At 41.8% G+C, this 25,292-nt stretch overlaps 1 protein-coding gene across 8 annotated transcripts in view; it reads left to right on the top strand.

Moving 5' to 3' along the window:
* LOC140253806 (protein FAM13A-like) overlaps window positions 1-7,457 on the top strand; it is a 205,333-nt gene extending 197,876 nt beyond the window's left edge. Inside the window, exons 9-14 of one of the 8 annotated variants that reach the window (XR_011904005.1) lie at window positions 610-745; window positions 2,007-2,156; window positions 5,074-5,217; window positions 5,867-6,035; window positions 6,400-6,495; window positions 6,956-7,457. Coding sequence is in view for 2 of the 8 variants with exons in the window: in XM_072339758.1 (XP_072195859.1) it covers window positions 610-745; window positions 2,007-2,156; window positions 4,059-4,199 (427 nt within the window). In the remaining 6 variants the exon portion in view is untranslated. Of the gene's footprint in view, window positions 1-609; window positions 746-2,006; window positions 2,157-4,058; window positions 4,654-5,032; window positions 5,218-5,866; window positions 6,036-6,399; window positions 6,496-6,955 lie in introns of those variants that run through there. The other 7 variants (XR_011904006.1, XR_011904008.1, XR_011904009.1 and 4 more) reach the window with 7 other exon arrangements.
* The last annotated feature ends 17,835 nt before the right edge of the window (window positions 7,458-25,292 follow it).

Here is a 25,292-nt window from a genome sequence, read left to right as displayed (position 1 = left end):
TTATTTAATAATAACAAAAAATCCCATTATGGACAATCTGTTGTTGGGAGCACCTGGAAATTCTGCTTCATGTGACCAAAGTCTATGAAATCACAAATTATTCTATTGAAACACTATCTTAGAATTTTTATTATTCCCCCCCACACACACACAGGCTGTACTTTTAATATTTATGTCATCAAAATTCACCTTCAGAAGCTGAAACAGCAAAACAGCTCTTTCAGCCCTTGTACCTTTGAGTAGTGGCAGATTTTTGTGGCTTCTTTTTTTGTCCTCTTCATCCTTGATATTATGAACTTCACAGCTGAGAAACTGTCAGGCTCTAGCTATCTTGTTCTGCTGCGTCAAAGATTTGATGTGATGTGAGTAGTTGTAGCACACTGAGACTCCATCACTGTGAGCTTTGTGGTATCGTGACCCCCACCAGATGAAGATGACTCCTGTCCCAGCAATCATGTATTAGGAAGGGGGCTGGAACACTTGTTTTATCCAACTGTCTAACAGGATGCACTCTGAATTGTTCGGGGCATTAGGGGTGCTCCGTTCATGACTTATCATGAGACCCTGATCTCAGAGCTCTGAAACTTTATCTATCTGTTCTTCCCTTAGGATTCCTGTCAGTCCATTGGCTTGTGAAGAACAAAGACTTTACAATGGCCTCCTGCTGTATTTGCTTCAGCATTATGAGATGCTTTTTGTCGATGTGAACCCTTGTTTCTCAGCAAGACAAGCAGACGGCCTCCAGGTAAGAAAGTTACATAAACTGATTCAGCAAGGAATCAGAAGTGCTTCACTGAGTTGTAAACTACAAGTGGAAATAAATTACTTTATATGTAGTTTAAGTACTGACCACAGCTACTTGCCGGTACTATAAGTATTCAGCATAAGCTAGAGGGGAACCAGAAGTTAAAATTCTGATTTTTGAAAAAAAATACTGATGTAATTGTATAAGAACAGAGACAAGAATAGAGTTCCAACTTCTTCCATGTTAAATATCTCAATGCAGAACTTCGTTAGATTAAAGCCACTGATTTTTTTCTCTACTGAAACTCTTTATATTGTGTTGCTGTATGTTGGTGATTCAGGGGAGCAAATATGGAAGGGTGAAAGCCATTTCATCTTTCCATATGTTGCTGAATTTGTCTCAGATTCTCTTTGGGTGACATGTTCTTCTTTAAAAGAATGCTAGCGCTTGGATTTCTTGTTAGCCTCATTGATCAAAAATTTTCTGGTGGAAGAACCTTGATAGACTAATGTTGCTTTAGGGAGAGGGTCAATATAAGTTTTGTTTTCAATTTGTGATGTTATGTATCATTACCACTTAATTAGAAATTGGTTTTTATTAGGAAATGACTTGAGGGGCATGTAGTAGTAAGGCCCGCGGTCTCAGACTACATCATGAAGTTACCACGCATCCTTGCAGGTCACTCCTAGAGGATTGGAAGGGTAACAGATCATGTAGAGTATTATTGAATAGATTTAAATTGTATGTAATTGAAGCTCATGACTCTCATGTTTTTGATTCCTTTCTTTTTGGCTTCTTTCTTAATTGCCTGTGTTAAGGAAAAATCAGCAGACTTCTATAATGCTAAGTCATGATTCATATGCAGAGCATGTTCTGCAAGGAGAATACTGAGACTGTCGTTCTTGGAAAACCTCTCCATATTTAAAAACAAAAAAAAAACTGAAGAATTCTGTATAATCGTAAGTACAGAGAACAGAAGACACAAGTGCAAGGATGTTTATGAAATGATTCCAGATCTAAAACCCTAGTCAATTCATGCAGACAGCATCAAAGCACACACTTCTACCTTCTACTATACTCTCGTATGTCAACTCTCCTTTGAGAATCCCTGAAACACGTACTCAAATGAGTGTGCAAGACCATCCAACTGTATCTGCTTCTGCTCACAGTAACTATGTGTTCTTACAGTAGCAAGAGGAAATTGGAAAGGTATTGGAAAAGCCAAGAGACTTGGCATTCTATTTCAATGACTTCGTTTTAGAAGGAACTTCACTCCCTGTATTTCTGCAAAATGTCACAGTCTGTCTGGGCTTGTGGTGATGTGGGAAAGAATTTTTCTGGAAAAATCCTTTCAAGTTCCTTAATAAAAGCCCAGACGAAGCATAGCCGTGAGGCACACTCCTGCTCTGAGGTAAGCTTATGAAAGAAATCCCATCTGTGGTGAGGAGGGAATTCAGAATTCTGTGGTTGATCTTGTTTTTGTAATTTCTGGCAGGAAATCCAGCATATTGGATAGGTACCCTCCATCTTTCATAATATAACAATTGCTGAAAGTCCACTAAACGAGAAACATCAAAGTTAGGTTTACAAAGTAAACATATTCAACGTGCATGAACCAGTTCCAGCAAAGCAAGCAAAAAGTGAAATGGCAAATGTGGCTCAGATCCCTTGTTGCTTCCTGGAAATGAAACTTGCTTTTATTGGCTGTTTCTCTTGAAGCAACTTGAAGCAATTACACTGGTGTTTGCATTTTCAGCTATTTAATGTGAGGGATCTTTTTATTGTTGTTGGGATGTGCTTTTTGTAGAAGATTACACCATAGAAGCTAATTGAATTATAAATCAAACTTTTCCAGTAGTGATTTGTCATGCTCTTTGTCATCATCGTTTCCAAATCTTATGTTCTGGATTAAGAAATGACTGGACTTTTATTTTATTTTTTATCAAGTTCTAGAGTGCTTTTTCATATCTCTGTACTGAAGCACGATAGATAAATCCTTCCTGAATTAAGCAAACAGAAGCACAACTTTTGGGGTGTGTGCATACCACTGCATCCCGTCCTTCAGTCAGAAGAAAAGCTAACGCCCTGAGGAAATAACTCTCATTTCTTGTTTTCTCTTCTTCCCATGCCCTTTATGTATGCTTCTCTTTTTATCAGCAAGGCTGCAGAGACTCTGTAGTTATTCTCTGCAATAGTGGAGCCCTAAAGGGATTGCAGAGCCAGTGGCTGGGAGAGGGGAGCTAAACACTATTGCAGCCCTTCAGAAAGACCGCAGACACCTCAGAATGGATTTCTGAAACTGTACAGTGTGGTTTGAGTTGGTCGGCCTACTGCACCTAAATATTTTATGGAGACTTCATCTATTTGAATTATGGTTTTATTGAGATGGCTCTTTGTGGCTTAGGGAGTTTTGTTAGTGTCAGGTTTTCAGCATTCTTCAAAGAGGGGAGTGTTTCCACATCAACCGATTTGTTTAAAAAAGAAAGAAAGAAAAAATTGGTGCTTCACTTTCATTTGAAGTTGCCATGAAAAAGGATTTGCAGTCTGATGAATGGACTGTCCTCAATTTAAGCAGCAATTTAAATGATGTTTTCCTTTGCTAATCTCATGATAATGCTTTTGAAATTAGTTGAAACCTTTCAAAAATGAAGCAAATGTGATCTTATGATATATGAAACTCAGGCTTCCAGGTTAGACTAAAGGGTCCAGTCAGTGTAATTTTTCATGGATAGACTCTCATAGTCCTGATTCATATTTGTGGATTTAGCATTATTTCCTAACTTTAAACTGGTACAGATCCGGATTGTTTTCTTTCACATATCTTTGCTTTGCAAAGATAACTTTTAGTTGAGTTTAGACGTGAGCATAACGAGTCCTGCGTGTAGCACTTGAACTGCCAAGAGATTTGTTAGTGCTTCTGTAGGCTTTGCTGTTATGTTATGGAAAGGTTTCTTTGTATTACTTCCCATTCCACACACACACAAAAAAGTATTTTTCCTGACCTTTGTAAATTCTTTAAAAGCATGGGCTCATTAAACATTAAGTTTTAAGTTTGTGTTTGGGAGCCGTCCAAACCAGAAGACTGGATTAAAAATGCCGCACATTGAGGATCAGAGCTGGACTTGGATCTCCACAAAGATTATGGGTAATATATTGTGAAAATGTATTTTTTTCTTCTTCTTCTGGATAAACAGAGAAGAATAATTTACTGACTGCAGACATAAGGATTTGATAAAGAGCACCGTATTAGGCAGTTGTGACTTTTAAAGCCTAACAAACTGGAGGTGGCTGGAATATTCATTACTCATTCTAGGTTTTCAACAGCAAAGCCTTTCCATTGATGGGTGAAGAGCACAAGGGATGTGGTCTGGTGATGTGTGATGTTATTTCTGAGCTGTGTCTGAGGTCTTCAGCAGGCCTGCCTTTATGCTGGAGGTCTGTAACTCTGAAATGACAAATATGCCTGATCTGTTTTTAGCAAATGATGAGATCCACTGATCCAGTCAATGTGACACATTTAATGTTTGCTCCAGCATTGTTGGGACTTTCTCCTGCCTTACTGTATGAATGCTGTCACACTTAAATCCTTCCTATGAATCTGTGGATTTTGCCACTACCTCCCTGCTCCCTGTGACATCTAGACAATGTTACTTGTATTTTCCTTTGGCTGATGAAAGTTGTGCTTGGAAAGAATAGGGGAGGCAGGAGGCGTGCTCTGTAAGCTTTGAAGCACGCTCTCAGCTGTGTTTTACTTCATGAAGTGACTTGAACATGAAGAGGGAACCTGGTTAAATTGATGTCCTACGATTCTTTAATGAAATGAGTAATTCAGAAATAGTGCTCAAGTGATTGCACAAGCTGACGACGCTGATCACCATCAGCCATTCAGTGATGGCATAAAAAATGTGAGTGGGAAAGATCTTTCTAAAATTGATTGATGACAGATGCCTTTACCAGATTGGAAAAACACTGTGAGGCGATACGCTGTACAGAAACAAACTAAGCAGTAGTGGAGACTCACTTTTGTTACTTCCCAGTCTGTGAATGCCTGTTTTCAGTTTTGCTGTGAGCAGAGCAGCTTGAAAGCTCCTACCACAGCCAGACTCACAGGCCGTATGTTGATTGTAGATTGAGGAGTGTTATTTGCAGTTCACAAAGGGGAGAAGTGTCTGATGTGTTTAGAGTGGCAGGTGGTTGTGTTGCTTATTAAGGCCAGCTACAACAGAGGGGAGAGAGTCATAATTAATCTAGTGTACATGTTAGGATAACACTAAGTTCTACCTTCAGAGGATCTATGTGGCCTTCATCTGACGTTTTTTACACCTCAGTGGAAGACTTGTGGCTCTGAGATCCATCCCAAGTTTGCAGCAACGTTCTCTTCCACTTGGTGTCAGCATTGTTCTCCCTTGGCTCCTGAGCTGTATTTGATTTGAACATGACCCTCTAACGTGTCCTGAGCATCTATCTTAAAAGTAAGTATTAAATTTCTATTTTTATAACATATCAGCAGACCATCCTGTTCCTTCCTCAGATAATTACCAATGTCAGAGAAGCATGAAGGAAGGGTACGAACTCACCTCCAAACCGCTGTGAAACGCAACCCTTTTTGATTTTATGTTCACGAAGCCTTCTTAAACTCAGCAAGACCATTGATAAAGTCTGTTATTGCTTTTGTGATCATTTTCTTTGGTGAACATGAGCAACTTGATTTGTTCCATATAGGCTGATGATCGGGATGCTCTGAGAAAACATCCGGAGTGAAGTCTTTGATAGGAAACTCCTGCCTTGGGACATTAGAAGTATTCCTATTGAAAGACTTGTGATATGCAAGCATCAAAACATTTCACTCTTTTACTTGTCTTGTTATTATTATATGCTATTATTATAGCCACTGACATTTCTTTAAAACTCTTTGTGGCATTTCAGTTTATATTATATTAGGGTTGGGAAAGGGAGATGTTTTCAGAGAAGCAGGCAAGAAATGTAAAATAAAAACATTAAAATATCTGCTGTTAGGAAAGAAGAAAAAATGTCCTGTTTTTCATTTTTCTGTAGTTTTCATAGGGAAGTTGGGCTTTCTGCTATGCAGCATTCAATTTAATAACTGTTTTCTGATTGCAGTGGCTCCCTCCCATCCGCCCTGAATTCTTAGACCTCTGTTTTCTTCTGTAATGAGTTTTTCGTCTACCCTAGCAAGTATGCAGACATGCTGAAGTACTTAACATCAGTTTGCCAGAAGAATATGCCAGCACTTATCACGGTTGAAAGAAGAAAAGCTTGGCTGAATCTTGTAAGCGTATCAGTGTGTTATAGCCTAGTGCAGTTTCACTCTCTCCCAGCTTATTTGGATTTTTGCTGTAGAGCAGTCTCTGTGGTATTTAATTTCTTTGCATCAAGTGAAAATAGGAATGTGTATTCATGAGTCAGCATTGCTGTTAAATAGTTTCCAGAGCTATCAAACTAAATACTGGGGACCTTTTTATTTTGCTATGAAAAAGAAAAGGGGTGAAATGTGCTTACAAGGATGTGATGATGTGGAATACTGATGATCACAAAACCATGACAGACACAAATGCAGCTGAGCTTAAAATATAAAAAAAAAAAAAAAACAGATGAAATGTTTGGCTCAGACACGTGCTGCTCCCGTTTCCCAGGGGTCGAGGCTAGAAAAATTCAGTTTGAGTTGACCGGATTCACTGATAGATCTTCATTTTCTTGGAGAAAAAAATGGAAAAGATGTATGGAAAAAGGTGAGAGAAAAAGGAAAAAAGTAGTGACTAGCTGTAGGAATGTTAGAGAAAAATGGACGTTTCAGAAAGTTATGGTAAGAACAAACACATCATCTCCTTATGTGCTTTTTTGCTAGATGCATTTCTAGTCATTTCTGAGGCCTTTTTTTAATTTAAACAAACATTACTGCAGTTTGGCTTTGCCCGTGTGAGTTGACTTGCACAGATATGGCAATTTAGACACTTGAAGCCAAGGTTCTGTCAACAACCTTTTTTCCGACCTTTGAATTTTCACCTTCCAGCCCCTTAAATTTGGTGTAGCTCTGTTCCCATGGGGCCTCAGATGAGCATACCTTTCCTTACTGGATAGAGTCCTTAATACTGTATGCCTTACACTGTTCTCACAAGTGGCAAGACTGTGCTGTGGGATGACTGTGTTAAAGGGTGCTGCTCAGTAATGCATGTTTTTTGTAAACTGTAGGAGACCAGGGAAATACTTGATGAGAGGCTGCTGCAGCACGAGGCAGCATTGCTTCCAGTACGTGACTGGAGCTTCGCCTGGGAGTTGCTGGTGTGGCTGGCTGCACACAAAAGCAGAGTTAGGAGCTCAGGTTTCAATTGCTTTCGGAGAGCCCTCTGCCAGCATCCTTGTTTTGGGAGCTCATGGATTTGCCTCTTCGTCATGGAACCAGGCCAAGCCAGGATGAACTGTGACAGAGCTGAGCTACGGAAGTTAAGTATTGGGGGTACAAGTAGAGGAGAACGAATGATATCCTAGATTCTTTGGGATTTTTGTGTATTATTTTTTTCCCATCATTATACGCTGGAATTAAGAGATCTAGTACTATTACGAAAATAAACAGATAACTAAAATAAAAATGGGGAATAAAAGAAAAAGGAACCCGCAGTGATAGTTTTAGGATCTTCAAAAAGTTGTGCCAAAGATCAGAGGAACAAGGGAAGAAACTATGATTTTAGAACTTTCTTTTATATGATTTAAGTTGTTAGCTTTTAAATGCTTTTTTATGTTTATTTTTTCAAATCACAGGATTATGCGGATGGCTTTCACAGAGTCGCAGAATATCCTAAGTTGGAAGGGGATCAAATCCAACTTGTGATGCTTGGAGCTACCTGATCTTTTTGACCATTCTATACAAGAGGGCTATGCCGCAATACTAAACAGTCAGCTGAGTTTGGTTATATGCAGCACACTGTAACTCAAAGCTATAGAATGCTTCTAAAAATGTTTCCCTTTTGCATATTTTCACGAGGAAAGTATAGCAAGCAAACTGCCACTTAATTGCAAGGAATTATGGATGGATGAACAAAGTATTTCCTTGGCTGCTTTACTTTTCTTTCAGCTCTTCCTTTCATGTCTTTGAAGTTTCATCTAAGCAAATTCTTAGCTATTTTGCTAACCATATTCCACAACTCTTTCTATGCTTAAACAGAATGGTGGCTGGCTTGTAGGGGGAAGAGAAAGATAAAACTGTGTTTGAGATTAATATTAAATGGACTATAGAACAATGCACACAAGCTTTATGTGCATCATTATCTTTTGCAATCAATAGGCACAGACCGTGTAAGAAGTTGAGCAACTCATGAAAGCTGCTGCTGATGGAACAGCAAGCTGGTATGTTCTAGATAATCAGTGAGCTCTGTGTTCCTTTCTTTTTGTCTGCCCTGAGTAATTTTGTGTGTTACAGAGAAAATAGTCTTCTATTCTTGTAAGCTGTAGAATAAAAATACCTCTAGCAAATTTGCAGTTGCAGGCGGGTTTGTAGGCTAAAAGAAAATTTCTGTCTGCATATGTGTGCAGTGATTAACAGGCAGCAGCAATGTTGACTTCTTTTTTCCCTTGTTGCTTATTCCTTATACGGATTTGGTAGCAATGTTGCTGTGGCTTCTAACCAGAGAGAGCACAGGCAGATGAAATCTAAGTCTAGATCCATGTCAGTGTCAGTCTTGTAAAAATTTGCTTCTAATATATATAGCAAAACCAGGCCTATGAAATTGTCCCTCTTTATGAAGTTAAGATAAAAGAAAAAATATCAAATCTTTACGTGCAGAAGAGCACAGCAGGTTTTTTTTTGGTATTGTTACAAAGCTGTCTCTTTTGGGAAGCCTGGCATTTCTGCAGGCACTCTGGAAAAGGAAAGAAACTCTTCAAAATAGGATATGGTAATTTGCAGTTGAAGGGCTGCTGCTGTCCCTGTGTGCTCCTCAGTATGGTTCTCATATTAACTGAGAGGAAGAAAAAAAAACTATAGTGGAAAAGAGAAGAATTACTTCCTTCTTTGGTATCAACTCATTAATAATTTAATTGAAGTTGGGAGTTGTGTCCTCAGCTCACCCTTCTGCAGCTTTTCCATTCATAGCAAAATAATAGTTCTAGACACTGCTACATGATCCTTATATATACACAGGTCACTCCCATTTATCTCAGTGGAAATTACAACGGATACAAAGAACACAATAACATTGTTTGAAACAGAAAATTGTCAGCTGCAAAGCACTCTTTTTCAGCGCAATCACCACCAGAAGCTATGCATTTTCACCAACTACGAACAAGAGCCTGCATGCCATACGCCTACAAATCTGCACCAGTAGATGTGACCCGCTGTCACCACTGCTGAAATGCAGCACCCACAGCCTCTCTGTGCTCACATCCACTGCTTGGTCTTCAGAAATGCTGTTGCTGAAAAACACTAATACTTAAGCTCCTTCTTTACTACAGGCCTATCTTGCTTCAGTTCTGAAAACATCGAGTACCGACTGCAAGCTTGAAAAGGAGCTGGACATAAGTGATGCTCCCTAGAATCTTTTCAAAGCCTCTTGTACTGTAACATTTCTGTTTCTTTGAAATCACAAAACCGCAAATCTGTTTCCTGGTTTCTAGTTTTTGGTGGATTATATTTCTGGGAATTGCCAAACTATTTGCATTGAGGGTTTTTTTGTTTGTTCTTAGAAGCTGTAAGTGCTGTGTTTAGTTTCATTCTGTTTTAATTCCCTTGGTAGCATAGAAGGTTTGTGTTTTATGTTTGTATTAATAACGTATTGCTTGAGAACGCTATTACTTGAATAGTTCTGGAGAACAAAGCACCAATGGAAATGCTACGTGCTATAATGCTGTTGTTATACACAATGTATACTATGATTTCATTATATGCTAATTATGCTATTTTTTTTACAGTATAGTTCCCCTAAGGCCAGTGAAATCACATAGTTCAGAACTATTGGGACATGTTAAGCAGTCTGAAGGTTCTGAATGAGTAGGCCAGCTTCTGAAAGTCATTGTCATGGGAGACCTATTGGAAAACCATGTGGGGAAAACTGCTGGCAGCTGCTAATGTCTAAGAAATGGGCTATATAATACGTGTGATGGAGTTAAAAGAGTCCAAGGAGAGCATTTTGTAATGATAGGGAAGGAAACTGCCCCTAGGAATACTGAGGAGCTGAAGGTAGGATTGCTGCTTGCGGCATACTAGCATGCAGCACTGATCTGTGACAATAACTCAGTCACTTAAATATTGGCAAGAATGCTGATGGCTGTGGTAATCTAAGCACAGCATAAAGGTAGCAGAAGTATAGGAATTTTGAGTCAGCAAATAATGTCTGCATCCTGCTGAGCAGGATCAGGCTGGATGCTTTTCCACTTTTCATAATCACAGCAGAGAAAACAATTGCTTTGCTACTTACACGCATAGTAGTTTTGTATTACACCTTCAATTAGTTTGGTTTTGATAACCTATTAAACTTTACTAGCAGATACAGTTAAAAGGAACTTCAAGGCATGTTTTCACAGGTTCATGTTCTCAAAACCTGAGGAAATAATTTCCCTGCTCCTGATCTTCTGCACAGGAACTCTTGCACGTGGGATAGCAGATTGAGTTTGCCCAGGTTTAATGAACCGAAACCCCAGAGACGCAGGTCAATCATTGTTTCTGACGCTGTGCTTCTGATTTACTCTGTTATCTAATTCAATGTGTTCTGTTGTGACAATGCTGATCCTAAAGCAGATTATGAGCTTGAAAGTACTGTAATTTAAAGTTAAGGTTGAGATAGTGGATATATTTCTGTTGCAGATACAGTGTTCAAAGCTAATAGGCTTGGTTTGTTCTTTACTTTTTCTTTCTTTCTTTTTTCCTACCTGCTACAGTAAGATAATTCAGCAAAAACTTTTAATTAGCTCTTATATTTTGCTCTAACGCTGCTGTTGTCTATGGGGCAGTAGAAATAAGCTGTTTTATATGGTTTATACTATCTGTGGTATTAGATCTGCAGATCTTAATGAAATGCTAAGCTGTCTCGCTGCAAAGCTTCTCATTTTTTTTCCCTACATCTTAGTAAATACTTGAGCAAGTGAGTCCAGTGCAGAGTTGAACAGTTAAAACATCTTATCTGGGAACTGATCAGGCACAACAACCTGGCAAACATAAGTCCTGAGCTTGATGAATAAAAAATGTACCAGTTAAGTGAACTTCAGCTTGTTTCAGTAATTTTATGTTATGTGCATTTCTAAACTCGTTGTGATAGCATGTCTAACACGTGTGAATTTAAATGTGATGGACAACATTCTGGGAGTTAAGGTGTTAAATTCTCCAGATCCATGGATCATCAATACTTCCTGGCACACCTGTCTCAGAAGAATAGGAGGACTACACATCCCAGAGGATTGTTCACTGTTCTGTTTCTGTTTTCCATTGAGAGGTTAAAGATAAAATTGTGCACAGACATCCCCTTTTTCCCTTCCGCTCATCTCTGCTGAGCGTGCTTCCTAGCCATGTAAGGCCTTTGGTTTTGGACACTCTCATTTTATTTGATTTATTAGCTTCAATTCCAATTATGTTGTATTGTATCGCCTTCTGTATCAGATCTGCTCTGCAGGGGGGCTGAACTTGATGATCTCTAGTGGTCCCTTCTGGCCTCTACAATTCTCTGCATTGTGACTCTGTATTGTGTTATCTTGCATTGTGATATTTTGTATTTACTAAATAAGTTATGCTCCTCAGGCTGTTGCTGCTGTTTTGTTTTTAGACCCATCTCCCTACCCTTTCTCTTTTTTCCCTTCTCCCGGGGTGTGGATCCGTGGGACCCCTGCCTCATTAGTCACGGAACTGAGCCAGAGGAGCCCATAAACCATCTACAGTGGGTACAATAAATGCTTTCATGAACTCTGGAGCAAATACCAACATTAAGCTGCATGCAAACAATCTCACAGTCCCCCAGAACCTGAAATATTAGTGCCTCACAGTGACAACAGAAACTGATGTGTCCCTGGTAAAGACAAAACTGGATCTTTCTCAAAAGGCCTAGTTCCTTACTCTCAAATGCCACTCTGCCAAATGCCAAAAGACTTCTCTATCCTGAGCAAACAGCTGCGAGGCATGAAAGCAATGCCAAATATTCAGTCGGTCGGGTAGAATGAAGGTAACAGAGCAGATGCAGTCCATCAGTATTACTTCGTTTGTAAAAGCAAAAAATTGACAGACACTCATTAAAGTACACTCTCTTTGGGACCATGCACAAAACTGGTGAGGAATAAACAACACATTTGAAGTCTTTTGTTTAGAGAAATATTAATTTCAAATGGGCTTCCAGCATCTGCCTTGCTAAGATGCATCTGAATGTCTCAAGTATGAGAAGCCAAATAGGTATCGATATTTATTGCCTCTCTATCACTGTTTTGCAATGATCCCACTAGTCAAGTTCTGAGAGAATTGAAGGACAAGGTTTTTTTAAAATTTATGATTGCTATTTTAGGCAACTTATGTTCCAAACAGAAATCTACAATACGACTCTTCTGCCTTGCATTGCATTATGAAAGAGCAGAATAGTCAGCAGTATATACATTTGGGATGAAGAGGTTTGAATTTTGAAGCAGGTCAACTACTGGCTTAATGCACAGAAACAAGAAATTTGAGTCCCCTGTGACTTAGTCTCCAGCCTTTGAAAAGACCAAATATTTACACAGTCCAATGAACTGCTCTTCAAAGCAGATTTAAACACTTCACATTCCCATCCAACCTAACTGTGGGGCTGATCACTTGAGATGTAACTCATTTTTTCACCAAATACAACCCTTAGGTTGGAACATTTCAACCTGCAAAATGTCAGTGACATGCGACAACCAGGGATCCAGTCCACAGAGCTCACTTAAAGCAGCTCTGTACTGTAGAAATATTACCTCTTCAAATGAATGAAACACAGAATGACCGCTAGCACGATCAAATTTAGGTTTAAAATGCCCGTCCTTTGAGGTGTCAAAACCGAACACATTACTCTAGGTGAGGTCTCACCAATTCTGAGTACAAGGGTGGGATTACTTTCCTAGTCCTGCTCACCACACCGTTCCTGATCCAAGCCAGGATTCCATTGGCCTTCTTGGCCACCTGGGCCAAGTTTAAAGGAGGTTTTGGGCTATAGCTCTTAAGAGTATTTAACAGCCACATATCCTGCAAGGCATTCTCATTCCACCTTCAGAGTCAGAGAGATTCTTCAGCTCATCCTTTGCATAAAGCTGATAGTAACTCAAAGCTCAGTTCCTGTCATGGTTTTGTGCTGTCAATATTCTACATCATGACATCATGTGCGGTATGAACTGTTTTGGTGGTATAAGAAAGTGTAACAGAGGGTATGTGGAAGTGTAACAGAGGGTATGTGGAAGTGTGGAAGGTTCATGCTCCAGATCTGTGGAATGGCAGCATCCCGAGTACTCAGCTCTTGGAGGAAACTACATATCCCAGGGGACAACGCGGCCAGAGACGAATCACCAGAGGAGGAGGACACACATATAATCTCGCTCCCAGGCTGGAACGTCCCTCTTTTCGCCCTGTCTATCGCTTTGGAGCGCTCCATCCCTGCCGTCTCGCTCTATCAGCAACGTTCCAGCCTGTCGCCTAGAGATTGCAGTAGGCCCCCGGTTCTCCGGGACTCTTTTTCTCTCTTTCTTTTTCTCTGCCTTGTTTGATATAGTAGTTGTAGTTATATTGTATCATATTGTGTCTCGTATTTAGTAAAATAAGTTCTTTCCTTAGATTGCTGCCGTTGTTTTTGTTCATTTCCCCCTTCTAGGGGCAGCAGCCTCTATCACGGATAAATCTAGATAACCCGATTACAGTTCCTCCTATCTTGAACTCATCAGGTGATCAGATAAGAGACGTCAGGCATTTTCAGAGAGTCCGGTGAAGTGCTCACTCAAAGAAACAGAATGTAGCAACAGCTCACACTAATAGTTATAAGCTGTGCACTATGACTCTCCTTGTCTCCCAGAACACTTCCCTTATAGCATTTAAGTAAATGTAAGGATTTTGCTTGGCTGTGAGAGGAGCCATCACCAAACCGCTTCTTCTCCCGGAGAACGCTGCAACTTATTGCACACCCTCAGAAGGACCTCTCACCTCACTCTGCATTTTCAGATCTCCCTTCTTTTTCTGTCTGATGCCGCTGATGGCTGTGACCGATATATCCATAACAGCATGCGATACAAACATTCACAGTTCTACCATCATAAGAAATGTAAATGAGTGTAGTACAACTGTCAGGATTTAAAATTAAGAACAAAACTGCTATGTAAAGGGAATTTTCATCACTGAAGTCTTTACAGAGTACCCGTGTCCATATCTGGAGATAACTGAAATCTCACCAAAAGCATTTCTACCTTAAGTGACATGTGAGCGTAATCCCAAGCAACACCATACAGAACCATTTGTATAGCTATGCTTCAGATTTCACGTCAGCAATTTTCTCGAGTGCATCATTAACCCACTGGGGAATCAGTCACATCATTGCTCCCATGTTTTCACTGCTGCCTTCAGTCATGTTTTCTCCATCAGGTACAATTATTGTACATGTGTAACAAACTTTTGTTATTGTTGTTGTTGTTTGTTTGTTTTTGTTTTTGTTTTTGTTTTTTTGTTTGTTTTGTTTTGTTTTGTTTTTGAACAAAGGGAGAGGGAAGTGGAAGCAGAAACAGCACACAGCAGGGGCCGCTGGAAATCGTTAAGGCTGGGGTCGCTCTTTGGAAGGATGATTCAGCTGTCAGGGCCCTCGGCCGGCGCTAACGAGGCCACGACTGTCAGGTGCCGCGGGGCCGCGGCCACCCGGGCGCAGCTGCTGCTCGTCGGCAGCCCGGGGATGTTCCGCCCCCTACGCCTCTTGAGCTCCTCCAGAAGCCGTCGGGAGCCACGAGAGGAGCTTCTGCGATTCATCAGTCGAGGGAGCCGGAGCGGGTTCTGCTGCTGTGTCCGGTCGTAGTGCAGTTGGGGCTGGTAAGTACCGCGGGGGGCTGCTTTTAATACGGGACCTTGGGATTCTATGTCACGTTCTCTGCGTGTTGTGCTGTTTTGTTTCAGGTTGCAGTGAGTCGTCTCCCGATGAAGATCAGCCCGGACCGGTGAGCCGATCAGGTAGTGCCGGGACCGTGGAGGCGGCGAGCTCCCGGGAGCCGTTCGGTGCCGTCCGCCCGCAGCGGGAGGACGCCGGGCTCCCGCCGCGCTCCGTTCGAGGCCGACGCGGGGCTCTCGCCGGGCTCCTCCGGCTTCTCGGAGGCGGGGTAACATCGCCGTCCCGCTGCCGTCGCGTTTTCGGAGGGTGCTGCCGCTCTGTTCCCCGAGTCCCAGCGCAGCCCCGGGGCGCTCTCAGCCCCTCAGGGCTTTTTAGCGGCGCCGTCAGGTCCTCCCGATCTCTCCGGTAGAAGCGAACGGAGTGGGGCCGTATTCCTCCGTTCTCGGTGCTGCTGGGAATAGGAAGCAAAGCAAAGGGCTGCTGCAGCAAGTTTTGTTCTGTTTCAGGCTGAGCGAAGGCTGCAGCGGAGCCCGTCGTCAGCCCGAACCGGCGAGACGGTGGGAGCGGTGAGCATCTGAGAGCAGCTAGATAAGCTGGGGGCCGCGGCCGAACCACCGGAGAAGGGTTTTTCGGGTTCTTCGGCCCCTTCCGCTTTCCAGCGGTGGGAGCGAGCAGGGTGGGACCACCTATTCCACTCGCCGCCCCTTATTTGTAAGTTCAGGAGCGCGATGTCGTTCCCATCCCGGAGACGCGGCGGGACAGCTTGCCCGACCGGAACGCGTTTGGGATGGCTGTGTTGTTTTCAGGGTAAGGGACCGTGGAGAGAACCAGAACTCCCCGTGCCGTGCCTCCGGATGAAGGAAGACCTAGGAGAGCCGGCGGGTGAGGCTCAAGAGGCAGTAAAGGTGGGTAACATCACCGGGGGTTTTGGTTACAGAAGTTAATGGAAACTTAACAGAAGTTGTCAAGTTTGCCAAAGGCAAAGTAGAGATGAGGGAATGCGTGGGCCTGCTGCGATGGGGACCAGCTGGTGAAACGGGATGTAAGCAGGCGGAGGTGCCCAACGCCCTCCGGTGGCTGCTGTGACTGCTCCTTGGGGGCGTGAGACGAGAGAGGCTTTGAGGAAGGAGGAGTTTGTCTCAAGCGTGGTGGAGCTGGTCAAAGGTGATTTAGGCAAAAAGGAGGCCTGCATATTCCCAGACCCTAATTGGACATGCCTGTGTGTGCTGAAGGAACTGGCAGAAGTGAGTACTGAAGAGCTCCCTATCCTGTTCTTTCTGTTCTTTTCTACAGGAAGGGTGTCTGAGGACCAAAGGACAGCCCGAGTCCCTGCAGTGTTCAGAAAGGGTGAGAAGGTCAGCCTGTGCACCCTGGTGGCCCTTCAGAAGCGATCTGAGGAGCTCTTCCAGCAGTTTCAAGGACAGAGCAGGCATCTGGTGTGACTGCAGAGCCTCTGTGGAGGGAGGTGAATTGTGTTGTGTTCTTGGCTGGTGCATGCTGTCCCTTGGTGTCAGAGGCCCATTCATTTTGTTTGAGGGTGATGGTATGTGGGTTTTCTTGTTCAGGCTGAGGGTGTGCAGGAGGAATGGAGTTGGGAGGTGATGCCTGCAGGAGTGGAGCATGTTTCATCTGGTGTGGTGCGGTACTGTGGAGTGAAGTCCCCTCCCTGGGTCAGGAGCTGCAGAGTCTCCAGGTAGGTTTTTGTTTCATGTGGTGTTTTGTTGTGCTGGTGTTAGTGTGGTTTTGTTTGAGGGGGCAATAGAAGGTGTATATTGTGTGGGTGTATGTTTGAGTTGGTGTGTGGTGTTGTGGTTTGGATATGAGTATAGCTATTTTGAACTACTTGTTTGTATAGAGCAGCAAATGCTTCTTGACTCCATATAATAAAATCTGGTTAAAAAGGAGTAATCCTTAATACAATTGCACTGTAGAAAGTAACAAATCTTTGAATTTATTGATTTTTAAAGACAGTGCAGTGTTCTGTATTATAGAACTCCCATTCTCAATTTACAAGCACTTCTTGACTTATTTCTCCTCCTTATCCCTGTAACCCTGATAACTTTCTCCTGGACATCTACCCACCTATAATTTGCAGGACAACATATACGAACTTGTTTTTTTTTTAGTCTGGTTTAAGGGCCCAAGCTGAAGTCCTGTGACTGTTAGAATACAGTGTTTCTAGAGTCTGTAGGTTGTGGTTTAATGGGGGGAAACAAAGCAACTGACCATGTGTCTGGAACAAAAACAACACAAATAGTAATTGTTTGGAGTTTATTGCAGTATGTAAATACTGGAAGGAGATGAACAGCAGCTATTGTTTATGTAAGTGTTTCCATCTCCTTGTGCCTTTCTTTTTCATAGCTTTTTTTTAAGATGTGTTGCTTCTGTCTGGCAATCTACACATGAACTGTGAAACTTTGAGGGTTGCCCCAAAAGTAACAGCAAGGTAATGGCTGTATTAGTGAGGACCTTACATACCCACATGGATAGACTGCAACAAGGGATCATGGCAGAGAGGTAAACAGAACCTACCCCCAGAACTGTGGCATTTGGTCAGTGTGGCAGCCCCCAGACACATTTCCCCCTCCCCCCCCCCCCCCCCGCCTTGCCTGTCTTTCCTCCTCTGATCAGGCAGGAGCTGTGCTTGTTCCACTGTAGTGTGAGTATGTGGTATCTTCACTGCTAGAAGCTATGAACTGTCTCTAGACAGACTCTTTATTCTGCATTGCTTCCAATGTGAAAGCTCACTGCAGAATATGAGAAGCCTGATTACGTTACCTTCATTACTTGTTGAGTCTTGCAAGCCAGACACTTTACAGAAAAGGGACAAGGAAGAGATAGAAGAAAAGAATTATATCATTTTTCTAAGTTGATCTTTGGTATGCTTATGAGGATATATGCTATCTCTAGCTGCAGACTTAATAATTCCCTGAAGATTCACCTGAAGATATACTTGTATTGCACAGCAGATAATTGAGGTTTTGAAATGCCTGTTCTTCTTGCCAGTGATTTAAGAGGTCTTAGGAGGAGCACAAGCTGTGATATTTTGTATTGACTGAAAACCTCTTAAAAGGGGAGTAACCCAACAACTCTATTACAGGTCATAATTTGGCTTGAGCAGCGGGACTGGGTGAACTTCTTGAGGTTCAACCAAGTCAAGTGCAGTTTTGCACTATGGTCATGCCTACTTTTGCTATCATTACATGCCTGGGGAGAAAAGGATTGTGCACAGCCCTGAGGAAAAGGATTTGGGGTTCTGCTGCACAGCAAGTTGAATGTGAGCCAGCGATGTGCTCTTATAGCCCAGAAAGCCAACTGCATCCAGGATTGCATCAAAAGAAGCACGGCCAGCAGGGTGAGGGAGGTGGTCCTGCCCCTCTGCTATGCACTTGTGAGATCTCACTTGGAGTTCTGCATCCAGATGTGGAATCCTCTGTACAGGAGAGGTACGAACCTGTTGAAGCACATCCAGAGAAGGGCTACAGAAACAATCCAAGGAATGGAACATTTCTACAACAAGGACAGGCTGACAGAGTTGGGGCAGAGTTGGGTTTCTGAGATGATGATTCTACTGCCTTGCTCATCTTACTACTCAGTTCCTGACAAATGCTCTGGCTAGCCTGGGGTAAAACGGTATCTAAAACTGAGTGAAGATCCTGTACAGTACCTCAGTGTGTTTCTATTATTGCTCTTCTCGTGTGTTCTCTCAGATTAATACCTTGTTGTCATTTTACTGTTATCGCTATTTCATGTCATGTAGCACACTGGGAATTGAAGAATTAATGTAGGCTCAAGACATCAGAAGAGAATTTCTGTAGTATGGCAGCAGAGACTGAACCTTGGACCAATGTCCATTACGTGTTGTTGCTGTGTGACAGATGGCAGCAGAGGAACATGGAGAAACTGGCATTTCACGTCCAGGAAGTGTGTATGAAGATAAGGTGTGTCACTGAATTTCTCTGTGGGGGAGAGAAAAGGCACCCACTGACCTTCTTTGGTGCTTGCTGAACACATGTGGGTGGCGTGTAGTGAACTTCAGTGGTGACAGTGACCTGTGGGTCACTTGTGCTGGTGCAGATTAGGACATGCACAGCATGCAGCCTCACGTTCGTAGCTGGCAAAAATGCATAGCTAATGGTGGTGACTATGTTCACAAATGAAGGTTTGTAGCTGAGAATTTGCTCTACCAAACAAAATTACTGTGCTTATTTTATCTGTTGTGGTTTCCATTAAAATAAACAGGAGGCATCATATGTGGCCCATGAGAATTTGTCTTCATTCAATTCAGCCAAGACAGGTTGGACGCTGGTGCGATACACCGTTTGTACCACAGCCTGTTCCCTCAGGTCCTGGGTTCCTTTCTCCAGGGCAATCCATCTGCCTGGGTTACATCCCAGGTGAAAGAGAATTGCCTAAAAGGAACCTTCTCCTCACAGCTCAGTTATTTGTGCTTCTGATGCATAGAAGGGGTGTGCAACGGGCATAGCCCATTGGGAACAGCATATACTCTGTAATCATCACTGTGTCTTCTCCCATAGCCGTATTTTGTACCATTGCTACAACAAGGAAGAAAGTAGCAAAGGACAGAATGAAAGGACATAAGCACTAATAAAACAATAGCAAGTGCAATCACGGTGTCGAGCCATACAGCTTTGTGGTTTTTTTTTTTCTTCTCATTAATAAAGTGGTGGGAATGGCAGAGGAGACGAGTGGTGCACAGATGTAGATGCACAAAAAGGGGAGAAGCACAAAAATAGAGATCCCTGTTTAAGACCATATTTTATTTTATTTTTTTAAAGTACTTTAGGAGAGAAAAGGTGGATGCTCAGAGAAAAAATTAAAATTGAATGTCAAATTCTGCATTCCACTTCAGGACAAGCTGACTTCTGACTTCTTCCTTTGCAGTTTTTCAGCGGTTAATGCTGTTCTTTCTGCTGATGCTTTATCCCTTCTCTTTCTTTCAGTGCAGTCTTACTGCACATTCTGCACTTACATGGCCCTAATCAATGTGGCTGGTGATTTTGTTTTCCTGAAGTGCTGTGGTTTAAGTTTGCAGGTGGTTTAGTCCTACTGCAGTTTTTGGCTTCCTCCCCTGCTTCCCACGTGGTAACAGTCGAGACTGGGATGAGAGGGGGAACAGGTAGAAATAGTGAATTAAAGATAAAAAGAATTTACTAACGTACAAAAAAGAAAGGGAAAACTCGATAATGGCTATGGTACGTACACTCATTTATTTATGAGTAGCAACTGTTAACCATACAATTGCCCAGCCACCACTGACTGATGCTCAGCCAGTCCCCAAGCATCGGTAGCGTTCAGGCTGGATGTTAGGAAATATTATTTCTCTGAAGGAGCGGTCAGGCAGTGGTATGGGCTGCCCAGGGAGGTGCTGGAGTCACAGACCCTGGAGGTGTTCAAGGAATGTTTTGACATTGTGTTGAGGTAGACTGTTTATTGAGAACTATTGGTGATGTGTGGATGGCTGGACTGGGTGATCCAGCCGTGGTGATTCCATGATTCCAATGTATAATCTGATTTTTCCAGATGCAGTGTATTGTAGGGGATGTGATATAGGAACTCAGTGCTGTGTTCTTTTGCCCAGGTGATTCTAAGATTGTTTCAGGACTGAGTCCTGTTGTCTGACTCAGTTCTTTCTGGGTTGCCATGTCACTAAAAGGCTTGATTTTCAGGGCCCTGGACAGTAATTTGGGCAGTAGCAAATGAGCATGGGGTCTGTTTCCAGCCACCTGCTGGTTGCTTCCACCACTGGAAGCACGTGGTGCTTGGTTGGCCAGCAGCTGTAATCCTTTTGCACATCTCAAAGTTTACTTAATGTTAGGAGTCAGAGAGCTTCGTTGTGTTTCTTCCCCTCCCATTTTAGTAATGGCTTTGCTCAACCTTAATCCTGACTTACGGGCTTCTCTCCTTGTTAAATGTTTTGGCTTTTATAGACATCTTTTTCATCTTGCTTATAGGGGTCAACAGTTAAGGGCACTGATTAGTTCTTTGGTTGAACTGCTGCACTTATTATCGGAATTGGAGTGACCACAGGGCTAGTTGTGAGGCTCATGGCAGCTGCAGGAGCCTTTAGAAGGGTTACAGTACCCACAGGTCCATCACAAGCACTGAAGCAATTTCAGGGCCTGTTGCAGGGACTGGAGCAGCTGCAGGATGCGTTGCATGGGCTGGAGCAGCAGCAGAGCCTCTCTGATCTCCCCCATTCTGTTCTCAAACGAACATTAAAAAATGTTTTGTCTGTGTAATGGAGTACTTCAGTGAAGGTGTTTTGACAGCTGTCTCTATGGCAGGGCAGGTGGTGGGAGAGTAGTCTCCGTGTATTCTTTCCCTCCAGTAGATTCTTTCATTCTTGTGTTTGGTTGATGCAGAAGGGGAATTCACAGTACAAAGTGCTCACTAGAAACCTTGTTTTTTGAGAGGGAAAAAATGCTTCATTATTTTTGGAGGCTTTTTAAAGCTATAGAAAATATTTCTGGTATTAGTTATCTGAAAGGACATTTGGGCAAAAGAATGAGATGTGTTTTATCCCTTAACGATTGTTTGTACTCTTTAAATAGAGATGAGGTACTCAAATGTGTGGAAAGTTGGGTTTCTGTTTAGTTTCTCCTTCAGGCGTCCTCTCAGCACCAACCACCTTCTCTGATGCTTTAAAATCAGAAACAGAGATCTGAGAAGAATTTATTTAAATCTCTGAGGATACGGCAGTAGTCCTGAGAAGAAAGAGAAGAAGTGTGTGAGCCTGAGCTACCCTCTGCAGTGAGTATCAAGGCAGAAAATTATTGTCTTGGCTGGCCAAGAGAAGATATGATGTTGCTTTTATGCTTTTATGTTTATTATTTATTATCATCCAGTATTTGATTTTTACACCATTTTCCTTTTTAAAGCTTTAGGTCATTCAGCGTCACTGAGTTCAGTGGAAGAAATGAATCCCATGGATGTATCTTCTTAGCTTTAAAACAAGAAAGGGATTTGAATGTTTTGCTGATCTCAAATCCACCGTGAAATCTTCAGTGTGTCTCCAGCTGTAGGTACGTAAATACTACCACTATTATATCAGGAGGCGGTTAATGTTGTTGTCACAGCTGTGGTCGAGTGATCTGAACTTTTAAAATAAAATAGAAGGTAAGTCAGAAGTGTACCAAGATGCGAACTTTGACTGATGCAGCTCTACCATGGGAAGCTTGACCCAGTGCAGTGGTTGAAGAAAGTTTTTCAGGAAGCTTTGAGGGGATCCCATTACTGTGTACTAGAATTTGCCCATTTTTACACGCTGGAATGATCTCTTAAAAGAGAGCCATCTTTCCATGCAAAGAGTTGGAGAACGTGTGAATTGCTGATGGCAGCAAACTGTGTGTAAAAGATGAAAGATCAGGTCAGGACTCTTGACGCTGTAAGATGTACAGGCTGTAGCTTCATTCCACCCATTTAATTCACAGCTTTTGTATTGTTGTGTAGTTTTAGCAAGGTCATCCGAGCTTTTGAGAGGATAAGGATAAAATATGGAGAGGACGGTTTTTGAGAACCAAGCTGGTACTTTCTCTATTTGTAGGATTTCTCACAACTGAGCCACCAGGACATCTCCAAGGAAACCGATACGTTTAGGTGTTCTTTCTACCAAAGGACTGCTAAGCAGCCTATACTGCTGTCCACAGTTTGCTGTGACATAATTGCTGGAGTGGAGAATTTACAAGCTTCCCTTTGCTTGTCCCGGCTGAAGTGTTTAACTCTGCTTTCTGTTAAATGGATGAGGCTAAAGTTAGGAGGACTCGCCTGTATTTTTAAGGAGGCTGTACTGATATTATTTTTACCTGAGTATTTCATGAAGCATATTTTTGATGCTGAAGTGGCTGTGAGGTCAGTGGTAATGAAAGGGTGTTAGCATGCAATGTAATGTATGTATGTATTTCTCTGGTGTATTGAAGTTGGAGGTATTCTTTTAAAGTTCTTCAAACAGCTCTGTGGTGAGGATGATGTAAAAAGGCACATTGACAGAGTGTATTCTGGTGAAATGTTCACAGAAGCAGAAAGGGTTCCTGCAAAGCTGTGGTTTGAGGCCAAAATGCAGAACCGTCCAGATATCGCTTGTTATGTAGCTGGAGTTGTTCATAGGTGTCTTGTATTTTAAAATGCAGTGGGGAAGCACCGGGATCTATTCTGTCTGTTTCTTGATTAAGCGATGAGACTTTACTGGAGGTCAGCTGATGTGTAAGGGAATTCCGGCCTTGGTAGACTAACAGGTGATGCTGCTTCAACTTTAGGTCCCTAACTTTTTTCTTTTAGTGAAACAAATGCAAAGTTAATTGTCACAAGGGAAGTTTAATGTGAAACTGAGTGAGAATGGGGATAATCAAAGGGAAGATTTAGCAAATTAAGTCCATGTATTTGATGACCCACAATAATGTTGTATTCCTTCTTTCTTTTTTTGATGCTGTTGTTGGAGTAAAACTCTGAAAGTAGTGTTTTCACTGAAGAAGTAACTTCCTGCTGGAGGCTGACAAAATGGTAGAACAATATTCAGCCTATTTCATAAGATAAAAAACTTCATTTTGAAACATGATATGTAGTCCAGTTCACCTGTCTTCCACTTGGCCTTAGAGTGATATGCATGTACACAGTACATCTCAATTTGCCTATAAGAATAAAGATGACAGAATTAAAATGTCTCAAGTGAAGCACTCTAACATATCTATGAAGAACTGGGGAAGCCTCCAGTGATTTCCAACATCATGGGACACATTTTCTTTCTGGTAGCTTAGGGGCCTTTCCATTAATGTCATATTTTATGCATTGTTACACATAAACACACATATGTAGATATCAAGTATATATATATTATTGTATATATATATATATATTGCTTGTATGGTTAGAAACTGAGAACAAAGTTCACAATGGACTGGCATTTGTAAAATGTGTTTGTTTAGTATTTTTTTTTTTTTTTTGTAGGGGCTAAGTAAGTTGTTTTTCAGAAATATCCCCTACCCGTGTTTTCAGAAGAGTAAAAATAGCTAAATGTATCCTGTTCTGAGAGAGAGCGTTCATTCCACAGTTCTTTTAAATTGCATAGTATTAAATAAGCAGTAAAATAGATGACTGTCACCAGGAATAAAATCAAGGCAACTGATCTTCACAGTCCTTCTAAGGACTCTGAACTTTGCTGAAAAGGGAAAACATGATAAACAGAAGAATGATGTTTTAAGATGCTGAAGAGAATAGGCTGTACGAATGAGAATCAGTGTGCGTTTTAGATATGCTGCCAGGTGGATGAGACAAAGGTGTGCATTTGTCAGCATTATTGCTCTTAGGTTTTGATTGTTCCAGCATTTTGAAGAAGGTGTTTTGGAAGGGATGCACAAATTTCACAATCATTTTTGTACCAGTTAATAGAGGTTGTCTATCCACAGCTCAGAGGAACAATATTTGTGTCCCTCATGTGCTTCACAATAACCTTTAATCCTTGAAATCCTACGTACTCTGTCCCACAGCTCCTGCTGTTTCTGAACTTAACTCCAGATTCTTGAAGGCAGGAATAAACTTTCCAGTCAGTTGAAAGATATTTGGCTGACCATCTGTTTCCAGGATCTAATTATCTTTTTTTTTTTTTTGGGGGGGGGGAAGAGGGGAAAGAAGTTCACATTGTTTTTTATAATGTATATATGTGGGAAATGTGATTACTGTATGAATTGTGCAAATGTAATTAAAGATATGGTCACATTTTCTGCCAAAAAGTAGTTCCTGAATTTCACCGGTGTAAGTAAGAGGGAAATGAAGTTCAGCAGTTGTCCCTCTCATCGTGACGCTGTGTCTGTAGGCTTTACGTGGCTTCAGAGATGCACCCAAAGCCAGCAGAATCTTGGTCTTGTAACGTGAGGTTTAGACAGCGAACTTTAGGCTGCAGATTGTTGGAAATGTTTCCACAAAGCACCATTGCTGAAGAATGTTCCACTAAAAACATTTCCTTCCTTTCTCTTCTTTGTTTTCAACTTGTAAAAATGGATGTTTTCAAATGACTTTCTCTGGTAACCTTTCCTTCATCCAATACATAAATTCTCATCTAAATGAAGAAAAAGAGCCACCCCAAATCAGCCTACTTCAGACAGGTATTTGAGCCCGTTTCACTTGGATTCCGGATAAGAAAACTCAGCACTGGTCAGCACGGCTGACCTACAGCAACACGCTGGTGACATTTTTGTGGGATCTTGAGTTTTGCACAAGTGGAAACGCTTGGTTCATCTCAACACCTCCCAAGCAGCGATGAAACCATTTACTACTCCTTTAAAGAGATGCTGAAAAGAAGGGGATCAGAAAAGGACAGCTTAATACACAAGTAGAACTGCTAATTCACTTCTAATTGCAATTTTTTTTTTTTCTGCTTATAAAATGATCTTTCATTATAAAGACTGGTTGAAGTCTTTCAATCCGCTCCACGCTCAACAAGATTTTTAATTTTATTGTTATGCATGTAAATCAGAAAGTCTGCGTGCTGATGCCTTTTTTCCTTGAGACTGAGCTTG

Source organism: Excalfactoria chinensis, chromosome 6 (assembly GCF_039878825.1).
Source record: "Excalfactoria chinensis isolate bCotChi1 chromosome 6, bCotChi1.hap2, whole genome shotgun sequence".
Classification (NCBI taxonomy): Eukaryota; Metazoa; Chordata; class Aves; order Galliformes; family Phasianidae; genus Excalfactoria; species Excalfactoria chinensis.
Note: the sequence above shows the minus strand (reverse complement) of the source record. Positions and strands in the feature narration are given on the sequence as shown.